We start from the raw sequence: 14278 nt of genomic DNA on the forward strand, positions 1-14278 counted from the left end.
AGGCCAGGCAACCAATACTTGTTGACCATAACGTATTCGTCCACAAGATTTCCAAGGGCAATTCCTTTCATGAAATATTTAAACGAACAATATTAAAACGAACACCATATCAGGGCTAGATGAAGTCAATCCTGTGCTGCTGTTCGCTGATGTATCTTCATGTTGCTCATGAGCCCGATGCGAGATGCGCATGTCCTGGAACAGTGTGTGCACTGGAGGCATGGGTTGGTTCTTAACGTTGAGGCTTTCCTGGGTTCCCTGGTATCGGTGACTTTCGTTGTGCGGGCATCCACAAAGGTTTTGCACCCATTACGAACAGCTGCACGCCAGTCAGATCTATCTTGGCGCAGAACTCGGGGTCTGTTACAGATATCGAGCAGCAGCTCAGATTGTCCTTGATGGAGTCTTTGAATCTTTCCTTCGAGCGACCAATTTTTCTGTGTCCACTAGATAGAGCTCCGCACAAAGTCTGACGTGGCATTCGAGACTCCTCCATACGGTTGACATGACCCGTCCACCAGAGTTGGGCTCTCATGACCATCGCTTCGATACTGGTTAAGCCTGCTTTATCCAGCACTTCTAGGTTTGTGACTCTGTCTTGCCATCTGACGCCCAAAATCCAGCGCAGGGCTCTCGTGTGGAAACGCTCAAGCTGCTTGATGTGCTTCTTGTATGTTGTCCAGGTCTCACAACAATATGGGAGGCTTGTTAACACAACTGCTTTATACACTTTTATCTTAGTTGACAGTTTGATATTCATGTGGCTCAACACGGGAGAACGGAGACGTTATAGCGATTGACTGGCGCTACTGATGCGTGCTGCTGCGTGCTGTTATCTCTTTGTCTAACGATCCATCGGATGATATGATGCTTCCAAGGTATTTGAAGTGATTGACAGATTTCGGTTGGGTGTCTTCGATAGACACAATCGGGGGCGAGCTATGGTGCATGGGACAGGTTGGTGAAGTAACTGCAACTCAGACTGATAGTAAGTACGAAGAGTCTCGAGGCGTCCGCGAAGAGATTAACGATGATCTAGAAATCTTCATCCGTGTGTGCGTAGTCAGTAGGTTTTCAATGTGAGTTTCATATTGCTTTCTCACCTGCGGGTGGTTCAGCCTTGCAGTGTTAAACTTGATCCGGGTAAGCTATGTCTTTTTGCGTTGTGGCGGGACAATGTTGAGATCGAGGATAGTCCTGACTAATCGGTGGTCCGTCCAGCACTCGGCTCCCCTCAAGGCTCTTGTTGTCCGTTCATCGCGGACATCACTGTTACGGACGATGATATAGTCGCTATATATTTGTTCTTCTGACGGAAGAGTGTGTTCCAGATAGTCAGATTATTCTCTGCACACATCGACAGTAGAAGCAGTCCATTCGTGTTCGTTTTTCCGATTTCATGCTGTCCCAATACTCCATTCCAGCTTTCGTAGTCGTGGTCCACACGGGCGTTAAAATCGCCAAGTACGACGAGTTTGTCGCAAGCTACGGTAGCTTTTGCGAGGGCATCGAGACTTTCGTAGAAGGCCTTCTTGTCTTCTTCGCTGATGATCTAGGTGGGGGCATACGACTCAAATTGACTCTTTGTCAAAGGCTCATTGTGTTTTATTAATTTCAAAGTATACTCATTGTTTTATAAGTTTATAAGCATATTATTGTGTTTTATTAATTTACAAGTATATTCATTATTTTATAAGTTTATAAGTATATTACTCAGTTTTATTAATTTAAAAGTATATTTATGTTGTTTTATTAATTTACATGTATATTTATTGTGTTTTATAAATTTACAAGTATACTCATTTCTTTTTTTAAATTTACAAGTATACTCATTGTGTTTTATAAATTTACAAGTACATTTATTTTGTTTTTATTAGTTTACATGTATATTTATTGCGTGGTATAAATTTACAAGTATACTCATTATGTTTTATAAATTTGCAAGTATACTCATTGTGTTTTATTAATTTACAAGTATACTCACTGTGTTTCATAAATTTACAAGTATACTCATTGTAATTTATAAATTTTTAAGTATATGTATTGTGTTTTATTAATTTACAAGTAAATTTATTGTGTTTTATTGATTTACAAGTATATTTATTGTGTTATATAAATCTACAAGTATATTTATTGTGTTTAATAAATTTAGAAGTATATTTATTGTGTTTTATAAATTTACAAGTATATTTCTTTTGTTTTATTATTTTACAAGTATATTTATTGTTTTATAAATTTACAAGTATATTTCTTGTGTTTTATTAGTTTACAAGTATATTTATTGTGTTTTATAAATTTGCAAGTATATTTCTTTTGTTTTATTAATTTATACGTATATTTATTGTGTTTTATTAATTTACAAGTATCTTTATTGAGTTTTATTAATTTACAAGTATATTTATTGTGTTTTATAAATTTACAAGCATATCCATTGTGTTTTATAAATTTACAAGTATATTCATTGTGTTTTATTAATTTCCAAGCATATTTATTGTGTTTTATAAATTTACAAGTATATTTAATGTGTTTTATTAATTTATACGTATATTTATTGTGTTTTATATTTGCAAGCATACTCATTGTGTTTTATTAATTTACAAGTATATTTATTGTGTTTTTTAAATTTACAAGCATAATCATTGTGTTTTATAAATTTAGAAGTATATTTATTATGTTTTATTATTCTACAAGTATATTTATTGTATTTTATAAATGTGCAAGCATACTCATTGTGTTTTATAAATTTACAAGCATAATCATTGTGTTTTATAAATTTACATGTATACTCATTGTGTTTTTATAAATTTACAAGTATACTTATTGTGGTTTATTAATTTACAAGTATATTTATTGTGTTTTATTAATTTACAAGCATATTTATTGTATTTTATTAATTTACAAGTATCTTTATTGAGTTTTATTAATTTACAAGTATATTTATTGTGTTTTATAAATTTACAAGCATACCCATTGTGTTTTATAAATTTACAAGTATATTCATTGTGTTTTATTAATATACAAGTATATTTATTGTGTTTTATGAATTTACAAGCATGCTCGCTGCTTTTCTCGTTGTTTCCTTGAAACAATGGTTGTTATATGGAAATGTTCTTGTTCCCTTCACAAGATGGCAAACTAACATTTTGTAAATTAGTACAATTAGTGCTCGTTGCGTTCTCTACTCATATACAGAATGGTAATATAAAATTTGGAAAGTAGATCAGAGCGTGCATGGACGTCCTCTACCCGAACACGATATGGTAATACAAATTTTAGAAAATAGGACAGGGTGGGTTCATCATCTCAAGTACACGCTAATTCTCTTCCCCCATGTCCTAAAGAAACTTGGATGTATTAAATGACGGGAAAACACTACACGCATGCGTAGAATATCTTAATTATATACCATAATAGTTTTCCAGACAGACATTTATACGGTGTCTAGTACTACTAATCGTTGTTTTCATTTTCAGTTTTAAAATAAAATGCAAAGACATTTTGGTGTCGTAGAGGAGTATCTATATTACATATCTGGTTAGAGAATTAACAGAAATATCAGTAATGTAGATCTATGAAAGGGCCCGCAAATCTCTTCATTAACCAACGACTGGTGGACCATGGCTCTGTAAATAGATACGAAAGATCATTTATTATAATATGGTTACAAAATCATTTTAATCATAGTAGAGAGATGTACGTTGGTTATTTATTTTCGCCCTGATTAACAGTCGCGCCAAAAAGAAGACGTGAAAGGTAATCTAGCTTTCAAAGATGACATGTTTTCAAGAGGACCATAGAAAATGAGACATGACAATATCAACAACATTAACAACCATAGTAACAATAACAACAACTACTACAACTAACATTGCTGCTGTAGATTCTGCTGCCAGAACGATGACGACAACAGCGACTACTAACATTACTACTTAAGTACTGCTGCTGCAAATACTACTACTACTACTACTACATGGATATCGACAACCACGGTGATTATAACAGCACCACCAACTATTTGTCAGCTACGGCAGTCGGTGCTGCAGGCACTAAAAGATAAATTTATGGTAAGAAATTCTATGAAGAACCATGGAAAAAGAAAAAAGGATTACCGTCAGGCATGACGCTTCAGGTTCAAAAACCTTGTTGTCTCTGATCCCCGGTGTTACTTTGGTGAAAGTGTATGTGTAAATCTGGTCAACTGCAAAATAAATATATATTGTTACGACTCTATGGTCTTAAACTAAGTAACAAAAAAGAGCAAATTCTAACAAGCTTTGTAAAATTTAATAAGTCATTTATTTCCCTAGAATATAAACGTAAAATGTTAAAAAGAACTTATTAGTGCGAAATAAATCCCAAATAGTCCTAAAAGTTATATTACAAGTCCAAAAGTATAGAGTGTTCTAACTGAATTCCAGTATTGAATGTGCTGATGTGCCAAGAGTCTTCAATAGTTTGATGTGTTAAGAATATTGATGTATCACAGTGATATAATCCAATTTATCCTTGAATGAAATCACAATAATTCCAAAATGTTAATTTAGTCCTAAAGTCAATGAGCACTTCTTAATTTCAGTGAGTTATTTAAATGAATTATTCCTCTCAAATCAAATCTGAATAAAACTGAAGTTAAATATAGGAATGAATAATTCTGATTTAAACAACCTTAATATAAAAACCTAAGACATAATAAGAGGACCAGGATGAGGGACAAAATTTCATTTCCAGAACATTCTAATTCGTAAGCAAGGTCGGATATTGTTTTACTAAAACTGTAGAGAATCAAACTGAAAAATATCAAGTAGACTATGAACTTCAAATAGAAAAACAATGGCCTGAACCAAACTCTTATGCGCATGCTCAACTTATGTCAATAATATCTGCATTTCACCGTCATTGGATGCGCGGAAACACTTGCACAGACAAGAGTTTCGGTACTTTGGTATAGACAAATGTCCAGAAAGCTTTACGCCCATGTCATATTCCTCATCGTGAGATATAAAATGGGGGTGGTCCAAAAAAATAGAGCAAACAAGGAGTGATTGAATCATTGAACATAAGCATTTCAAACTGAACACAACAATATCGGTCACCTCCGTCAACGACTCCTTGGACTGTTAGTTCTACAGGTGTACAGTCGTCAGCAGTGACGACAAGCTTGTTCCATTGACCGGCGGCCACATCATTAAACAAGAAAAACTGTACCGCCACGCTGTGTTGTCCAGATCCTATCGTGGAATTGACAAGGAAAGTAGCACCAGCTGGAAAAAAAATTCAGTCAACCAATGAATGGATATATAAATAATTTTTTGTTGGTCTATGATTGATCGAGTGATTGATTTTTAAAATCATTGAATAATTAATAAATACCGTATTCAGACACTACACTAATACGGATGTTGTTTGTGATATTTAACGCCACAGTCAGCATATGATAGGATATATGAGGCGGGTAGTATATCTGGTGCAGGAAGAATCACCGATCTACAAGAAGCTACTGGCAAACTTTCTAACATAACCACGTTGGTCGAGCCAAAACTGGAACTCACGCGGACAGATCTGACATCTAATGATGTTGATGTTGTAGGGTTTGACGCCATTTTTCAGCACATGATACGCTATACATGGAGGAAGAACCCGGGAAACCCCGGAAAGAACCACCGACCCACGAGAAGCTACTGGCACGCTTTCTCACATACCCACATTAGCCGAATCTGAGACTCGAAGCCACGCAGACAGAGGTGAGATGGCAGTGATCCGTAACGGAGAGAACATTAGACCACTCGGCAACTCCGGGCCCCCTGACATCTAATAAGGAAAAGACTATACATACATACATACATACATACATACATACATACATACATACATACATACATGCATACATAGATACATACATTAAAGAAGGACGAAGAGCATATGGAAGAATACCTGGGACGCAGGGATCTCGTACGGTCTCGTTCAGGTGAAATTGTGTGCATCGATGACCACCCTCTATCGTATATTGCTTATTCTGGAATTAAAATTAACGACTTAAATTAACATAATCAGGTTATTCAAACTGTGTTCAAGACAAATGTTAGCATACGTCACGAAGAAGTATATATATATATATATATATATATATATATATATATATATATACGAAAGAGTGCATCAAATGCCATTGTCTACATCCAAACCAAACGATGGGTATTATTATAGTGGAGGATTACATATAAAACAAACTCGTAAATCATAATACACTGACAACAATGCCAACGCACTACGGAGAGGGTTCGTGCTGGATTTCCTTGATTTATTCCTAATGTTCCTCGGAGTGATATTCTCACAGAATGTGTGAATTTGTGAGCGGATGGCAATGATAAATAACAACGACGATTGAGCACTAGCTCTTGATGACGATAGGATTTACTACTGGTCCACTTGTGATACTCCAAAACAGACCAGACAAGTGCAGAAATCATTGCATAATCGTCCGAACAGCTGATATTTATTTTTTTATGTATCTTGCAAAGTTGCTTAGTCTGTGCCGTTGAATCCCATGTCACATATCTTGCAATCATGATAGTTCACCATTTCTCGCTATTACTTTACAGTTCCCCATTTCTCGCTATTAGTTTACAGTTTCCCATTTATCGCTATTACTTTACAGTTCCCCATTTCTCGCTATTAGTTTACAGTTCCCCATTTCTCGCTATTAGTTTACAGTTTCCCATTTCTCGCTATTACTTTACAGTTCCCCATTTCTCGCTATTAGTTTACAGTTTCCCATTTTCTCGCTATTACATTACAGTTCCCCATTTCTCGCTATTAGTTTACAGTTTCCCATTTCTCGCTATTACTTTACAGTTCCCCATTTCTCGCTATTAGTTTACAGTTTCCCATTTTCTCGCTATTACATTACAGTTCCCCATTTCTCGCTATTAGTTTACAGTTTCCCATTTCTCGCTATTACTTTACAGTTCCCCATTTCTCGCTAGTAGTTTACAGTTCCCCATTTCTCGCTATTAGTTTACAGTTTCCCATTTCTCGCTATTACTTTACAGTTCCCCATTTCTCGCTATTAGTTTACAGTTTCCTATTTCTCGCTATTAGTTTATAGTTCCCCATTTCTCGCTATTAATTTACAATTCCCCATTTCTCGCTATTAGTTTATAGTTTCTCATTTCTCGCTATTACTTTACAGTTCCCCATTTCTCTCTATTAGTTTACAGTTCCCCATTTCTCGCTATTAGTTTACAGTTTCCCATTTCTCGCTATTACTTTTACAGTTCCCCATTTCTCGTTATTAGTTTACAGTTTCCTATTTCTCGCTATTAGTTTATAGTTCCCCATTTCTCGCTATTAATTTACAATTCCCCATTTCTTGCTATTAGTTTATAGTTCCCCATTTATCGCTATTAGTTTACGGCAATAGTTACTAATGGATAAGTATTTATAGGTGCTGATATCAAATTATATTTATTTCACTTACTGTGAATAGGTGCAACAACCTTTGCCTTAAGGAAGGGACCCAATAATAAGAAATTCGAAATCGGGTTCGTTGGTATTGCATAAGACTGGTTTGATAGCATGCAGTTAAGTAATATGTATTAAAAGTCAATTGTTTCCGGCGCAGCTAACTCCATCCCAATTTTTGAGGGTTACGGTTGTCACCCTCCCATCTGGATTGCTGGTTCATCTGCCATAAGACAAGGCGTAACACATCCTTCCACTTGACCAGGTAGGATAAACACTGGCCTGCAAAGACGATGAGTCACAGTATGATGATATAGGATGAGCGTAATGCTGTGGAAACAAGTGGAAGCAGTGACACAAGCATTGCTGACATTTGATATGCCAACAAATAGTTGTCCCTTTCAGTGTGATACATATAACATAGGCAGTACACAGTTGTACATTTTGAGAGCCATATCTTTAAGTACAGTATTCACATGCTAAATACTAATATAGACCAACACTTTTCTTGTCTGGCCGTAGTAGTTGTCAGCTTGTTAAGCAAATGCAAGAGAGTTGTTGATGAGGAAGCAGCAGCTGAGGGCACTGCCACCAGAATCAAAACTTGCTTAGTATGGGTGTCATGAAAAAGGTGAATCGTATTATGTACCCAGATATTCGTCGGTTCACTATGGCTTTCTTCTACCACGATGTTCACCTTTCATACCATGAATATTCAATATTTCTAAAGTTCTTGCATTCTTGACCTTAGATCAATGACTTAGAATGACACTTTTAGTCCACAGCTTGTTTACTTCTTCCCCCACCCCTCCGTCTACTTATTTAGCTCATGGACTCAGCGGCGATATATAAACAGCTACTGAAAATGAGTTTTGAGGCAATGGTCACGTCATATCCATGGTGTGATCCTCCGGTTGAGGAAGAAAGTAGTAAAGGACAAAAGATAACCAAACACTTTACGTACATAATAAGTCTGATTTTAAGAACGGATTTTTTTTTTTAATGATTCGTGTGGTACATTGTGCTGAAAGTGAATCGTTGAAATGGTGTTTAATTTGCTGCACAAATGTTGGTTGGGTTGGAATGTCGGTATTGTCAATAATGAATTATTATGGACCAACCTTCGAAACCAAAGTCGTGAACATATACTACCAAATAATTAAAATTGCTTTACCGTGTTTTGATGTATTTGTATTGTCTTTTTTGTTCTTTCATTTTTTTTTTGTTGTTGTTGTTTTGTTATTAATTTACACTAATTTTGGTGTATTACATTCATTTTTTTAGCAATCCATAAATGTTACATGATATTGCTGATCGTTATCTGTATGTTCAAGTAAATGCTCTTCTAGTAACTCACCAGTCTGTGTTTATTCTCGTAACTCACCAGTCTGTGTTTATTCTCGTAACTCACCAGTCTGTGTTTATTCTAGTAACTCACCAGTCTGTGTTTATTCTAGTAACTCACCAGTCTGTGTTTATTCTAGTAACTCACCAGTCTGTGTTTATTCTCGTAACTCACCAGTCTGTGTTTATTCTAGTAACTCACCAGTCTGTGTTTATTCTAGTAACTCACCAGTCTGTGTTTATTCTAGTGACTCACCAGTCTGTGTTTATTCTAGTAACTCACCAGTCTGTGTTTATTCTAGTGACTCACCAGTCTGTGTTTATTCTAGTAACTCACCAGTCTGTGTTTATTCTAGTGACTCACCAGTCTGTGTTTATTCTAGTAACTCACCAGTCTGTGTTTATTCTAGTGACTCACCAGTCTGTGTTTATTCTAGTAACTCACCAGTCTGTGTTTATTCTCGGTTCATTTGGAATCATAACCACGGTCTTTACGTTCGAGAGTGTACACGTACTCATTAACAGTGTGTAGATTCATATTATTTGCATTTGCGTTAAGTAGATATATTCTGTTGAAATGGCATTTCATTAATTGCACAAATGTTGGTGTGGCTGATTGTTGGGCTCGCCATACACAATCGTTAAGGGTCTATGGTCTATAAAAGGAAAGCAAAACCATGACTAAATACTGCCTACTACTTACATTTTCTTTTACTGGATTTGGTTTCCTTATCGTATTTTGTTCTCTACCAGAGAGAGAGAGAGAGAGAGAGAGAGAGAGAGAGAGAGAGAGAGAGAGAGAGAGAGAGAGTAGGTTGTTAGCTGTCAAGAGAGAGATTGCCTTTTCAAAAGACCTCACCAATTTTTTCTTAGGCGTTAATATTGAGGGTATCCTATTACCATTATAGGTAAGGTGTGTTTTCTTTCCTTTAATCACACCTGAATATTTTCTGCACGTTGTTTTGTTTACACTGCGGTCATTCCAAAAATGACAAGAACTTCACTGCGAGTTGATATATCAATATGCGTTAGACTGACACATTATTTTCTAGAATTTGGACACCATGGAAAGTTCGATACAGACAAACAAATGTATAGACTATATTGGAAAGATAATTGCGATATGTATCGAGCGTACACACTGGATTCAAGGCATGTATAATTTCCCAAAAGAAGGTCTGGATGGCAACTATTTAGAACTGGGTCAAACTATTTAGTATACATTTTTTCAAAATTATCACACAGGGAAATGGCTTATATTTGCACTTGGGACATGAAGACGTATGTGAGATTTTGAAATTGGGTGCATGAATGTTATCTGCGTCAATCTTCCATTCATATGTCAAGTCAAATGAATACTTTTCGTCGTCATATTTATCATAGTTATCGCAAAATATGGACCTTTTTGGAATTTCAAGTCTGGCATATTTTTTTTTAAAAAATGATTTTTTTCTAGGCAGGTTGATGCAACATTAGATTTGTGAATTTAAAAAATCATTGTTTGTTAATTAAACCCAAATAATATTTAAAAAATCGTTGTTTGTTAATTAAACCCAAATATGCATCTCCCTATAGCAGGAGCAGACAAATGGACGAGGTGCATCATCAAGCAAAAACAAATGTTCGGTAATTGCGTAACTTTCACTGAAAAGGCAGATGCTAGTTATCGGTTGTCTCACGAGCACCAGAAGTATTAAACAGTTGTCACCAAACAGTGCGAGTGTGTGTGATTTGGATTTTCAACGTAGCTTTAACAATTTTTCAGTCATATCGCTACGATGTCTGCAGTGTAGCAGTTTATGGTGGTCTAGCACAAGGGCATCATGCCGCAGGCATGTAGCATGATGTTGCACCCCGTCACATTATCCTGACACCAGGCCGACCAGTCCTAACACTAACCTCTTAATGCTGAGAGCCAAGCGAGGCAGGTGTTAGTACCAGTTTTGTAAGTCTTTGGTATGACTTGGTCGGGGATCGAACCCAAGACCTCCCGCTTCAGAGGCGGACACTCTAACCACTAGACCACTGGAACAGTTCCAAACAGTACGAAAAAAAATGATTCTTTCATTTTGTGCAGCTGGGCATGATGGCTGTGTTGTTACAGCAGTTTCATGTTGCTATGAGGGTGCCATTCGCAGATTTGTGCAGAATTAAAAAAGTGATATGTGTATTTTTGTGCATGCAAATAAGGTGTTTACGAATCCATGCTATGTCAGTCTAGCCTGGATTCAAAAATGTTTTTAAAGTTTTATTAAGCTTGCATTTTATTAGGATTCAATTCACAGGATATGCATCAAGGAATTTTGTCAGTAACTTTTCTTTTGAGATAATAGGCATGTAAGATATATATATATATATATATATATATATATATATATATATATATATATATATATATATATATATATGATGCCTATTTTAGGATGCATGTACAAAAAAACATGTAAGGGAGGGAACTTTCGATTTTACTAACCTGTCCAGGTTTTGTGTGAAGGACTTACGGTACTAATTAAAGTCGCATAGTAAATCTATGCAAATATCATGATATTACAAACTAAATAATTTTAAGCGTCTAAATGTTCATGATCAAACCTATATTATAAGTATAGCCATTTTGTTTGATGATTCCGTGTAGAGGTGAAATAAATATCACGATCCCCTAGAAATTTGGAAAATATTCTGAGGAAGATGGAACTTTATAAGAAACATTTTTCCTCCGGTCTGTTTTGGAGAGAAATATACGTAAATACTTCCGTCCGTTGCTTTTATGTTTAACTAGGATTTCAATAACTGTTCTGAAAATAGGAGAGATAAAGAATATGTTGTGTGGAGATAAAATGTGGGTTGTGTCTGTGTGTGTCTGTCTGTATGCCTGTTTCACACTAAAAGATAATACTCACTACTATTTGAGATACTTTCCAAACAGAATCAGACACATTAGAAATAATAATCAGAAATAATAACCAACAGAGAGTTCAAGAACATAAGATAAAGGCAGAAAGGCAATGTATTCAAAATCTGAAATGCGATACCCTAAGCAAACAGCATTACATTTACTCGAGTGTAACTAATGCCAAGATTATTTACTTTCGATTTACGTAATTCAGCCTAACAAATGTGTATACAAAATATCGAATAAAAGCGATCTCTCTATTTTGTCACGTGTTATTCTGATGCATAAATGTTGTTCTGTCTTCCGATCATTATGCTAATCCAAGGATACCATGAAATAGAAATGTCAGCTTTATAAAATTTGAACATAAAGTAGGAATACTTTAAATTTTTATCAAACAATTTATTTGATATATAATAATGTATTGATATCAAGGTGCATATTTAGTGGAAATACGCTTCCTGCAGTCAACTTTCCCAACAATATAGTAAAATAAAGCCCGTGAAACAAAGAAAAAAACACACAAAAAAAATGATATCGCACAAGCCTAAAATTCGTCCAGTTATGATGTTTCTGAAGTCCAACTGGAATTTCTGAAGCACAGTTCTTTCCTGGAGGTGCAATCATCATCAGCTGCCTTTCGTTTCAACATCAGTTTCAAACTTTCCCATGTAAATCGAGCACTGGCCAATGCGATGTCTGATTGGCCATTGCTTAGAAGAATGCGTGATAAAAGAGCTATTACGCTTTCACGAAAAGAATTAAAATCGGACATGACAATGTATGTGCTCTGTAATTCATTTTACTTATCATTACTTACCGTAGAGTATAGATTAATGGTTGTGCTGTTTCTATATGACCCATCTGGTTGCAGAATATGACTGTTCAGTCTCTGTCTTCTTCCCTCGTAGTCGTAGTATAACTGTGCATATCCCTTAAAAATATTATTGATGAAATTAGTTCAAGAATATTTGTAAGAAAATGATCATTGGTTCCTGTTTATGCAATCAATAACTTCATTATTACCATCTTCTTTTTATAGAAAATTACGTACGAAACGGGGGGGTGGGTGTTTGGCGTATAAACGGTTTTGTTGTGCAATATGTGTAATTCAAGATCATTTTTAATATGTTTGTTTACAACTATTGTACATAAATTTAATCATACAGAGGTTTACAAAAAGGGCCGAAAGATTCTTCAAAAGCAAGAAGCTGTGGTGGATTATCTCAGTGCAGAATGTTCGTAGATGTCCATACTTTTGGATCTAGAGTTAATTAATCTCTCAGACAAGCGCTGTGGCTGTCAATCAACTATTGCCCAATAAACAACCCAAAGGTTCTCTGACCAATATATAGTTACACAGCTTGTCGTTATTCCACGTGTCTATGTAACCTATGCAGTCCAATTTTAATGCAATTCTCAACACGTAGTTAAAAAAATCTTTCTTAATTGTTGTAAACGTTTTTAGTAGCGAAACTCTTTCCTTAAAGAAACTGGTTTGTTACTAAAATAGCAGAACCTTCTTCCATCATTTTTATGCATATTTAATGTATATTTTAGTGCCGTATATGGTACTAATTATATTGAGTGTAAAATGCTAATCAGCAGTTGGCAAACAATCGGTCTCTGCGTTCTCATAAGTTCAAATGAAATGGTGGTTATGATCAGCATTAATTATGTGCTGATCAGACTTCATGCGTGCATTGAGCGTTGAATGCCTGCGATAAACGCTGAGAACAGCAATCCTGCCGTAATGTATGCGCTCCATTCTTGTTTTCATCGAAGTTAAATTTAGTTTGTTTGTTTGGGTTTTCCCCAACGTTTAAACATGGCATTATACAATCAGAACAGTGAGGCTATAGATCTCGTACTATATACTAATTTTCAGAAGGATCTTCAGAATGGTAAAACAGCATTTGACATTGACTATTCTATTTTTTGACTCCTTAGTACCGTCTTAAAACGAACAAAAAATATTTAACTTACATTGATTGCAACCATACTGTTTGAAATGCTGTTTATGATTGCACCAGTAATTTCAAGCGTGGCTTCAAACTTGGGTGTCGAGCAGCAGTAAGGGTATACATTAGCCACAGCCAGAGACAGGCAAACAACATGGAGGACAAACTTCAGAGACATCTTGACGGGAGAACTTTTGACTGTCGTCTGATCACTACGTCGGCACGAGGAGATATTAGATGTAAATCTTATCTTTCTCGCAGACATAACAGATGTTATTTCTCAGGCTATTGCATGCAAATGAAATGTTCTAGGTTTCTCTCAGGATCGTACGATGTTTCCACCAGCTAATCAGAAAGCATTGTTTCAAGGTGAAAGAAAGTGTGCACGTTTTTAGCGATCTTGATGGAACGTATAAGAGAGAGAGAGAGAGAGAGAGAGAGAGAGAGAGAGAGAAGCACTGTCATTATCAATAAAGAAATAAATGTGTGGCATTGTTTGTTAAATGGTGTACGGAAAATATATATCATAAATAATGACGCAAACGTTCGCGCTCCTGCTACCAAGATGGAGGCACTTTCCTGTTCACCAGTTCTAAGTTAATATATTTTAATTATTTCT

The 14278-nt window shown here is 35.6% G+C and overlaps 2 protein-coding genes across 2 annotated transcripts; both read right to left on the minus strand.

The window, feature by feature from the left end:
- Positions 1 to 232: 232 nt before the first annotated feature.
- On the minus strand, positions 233 to 760 carry LOC149803352 (uncharacterized). The gene has a single exon (XM_089953918.1). The coding sequence runs from the start codon at positions 758 to 760 to the stop codon at positions 233 to 235; it is 528 nt and encodes a 175-aa protein (XP_089810044.1).
- A 2744-nt stretch (positions 761 to 3504) lies between these two features.
- On the minus strand, positions 3505 to 13882 carry LOC149803353 (uncharacterized). Its single transcript, XM_089951367.1, has 6 exons — positions 13685 to 13882; positions 12519 to 12632; positions 5932 to 6013; positions 5094 to 5261; positions 4110 to 4198; positions 3505 to 3623 (listed from the first exon to the last, which is right to left on the minus strand). The coding sequence occupies exons 1-6, from the start codon at positions 13835 to 13837 to the stop codon at positions 3597 to 3599; spliced, it is 633 nt and encodes a 210-aa protein (XP_089807493.1). The 5' UTR covers positions 13838 to 13882; the 3' UTR covers positions 3505 to 3596.
- Positions 13883 to 14278: the final 396 nt, after the last annotated feature.

Source organism: Sinohyriopsis cumingii, chromosome 3 (assembly GCF_028554795.1).
Source record: "Sinohyriopsis cumingii isolate HCF-2022 chromosome 3, ASM2855479v2, whole genome shotgun sequence".
In the NCBI taxonomy this organism is placed as follows: Eukaryota; Metazoa; Mollusca; class Bivalvia; order Unionida; family Unionidae; genus Sinohyriopsis; species Sinohyriopsis cumingii.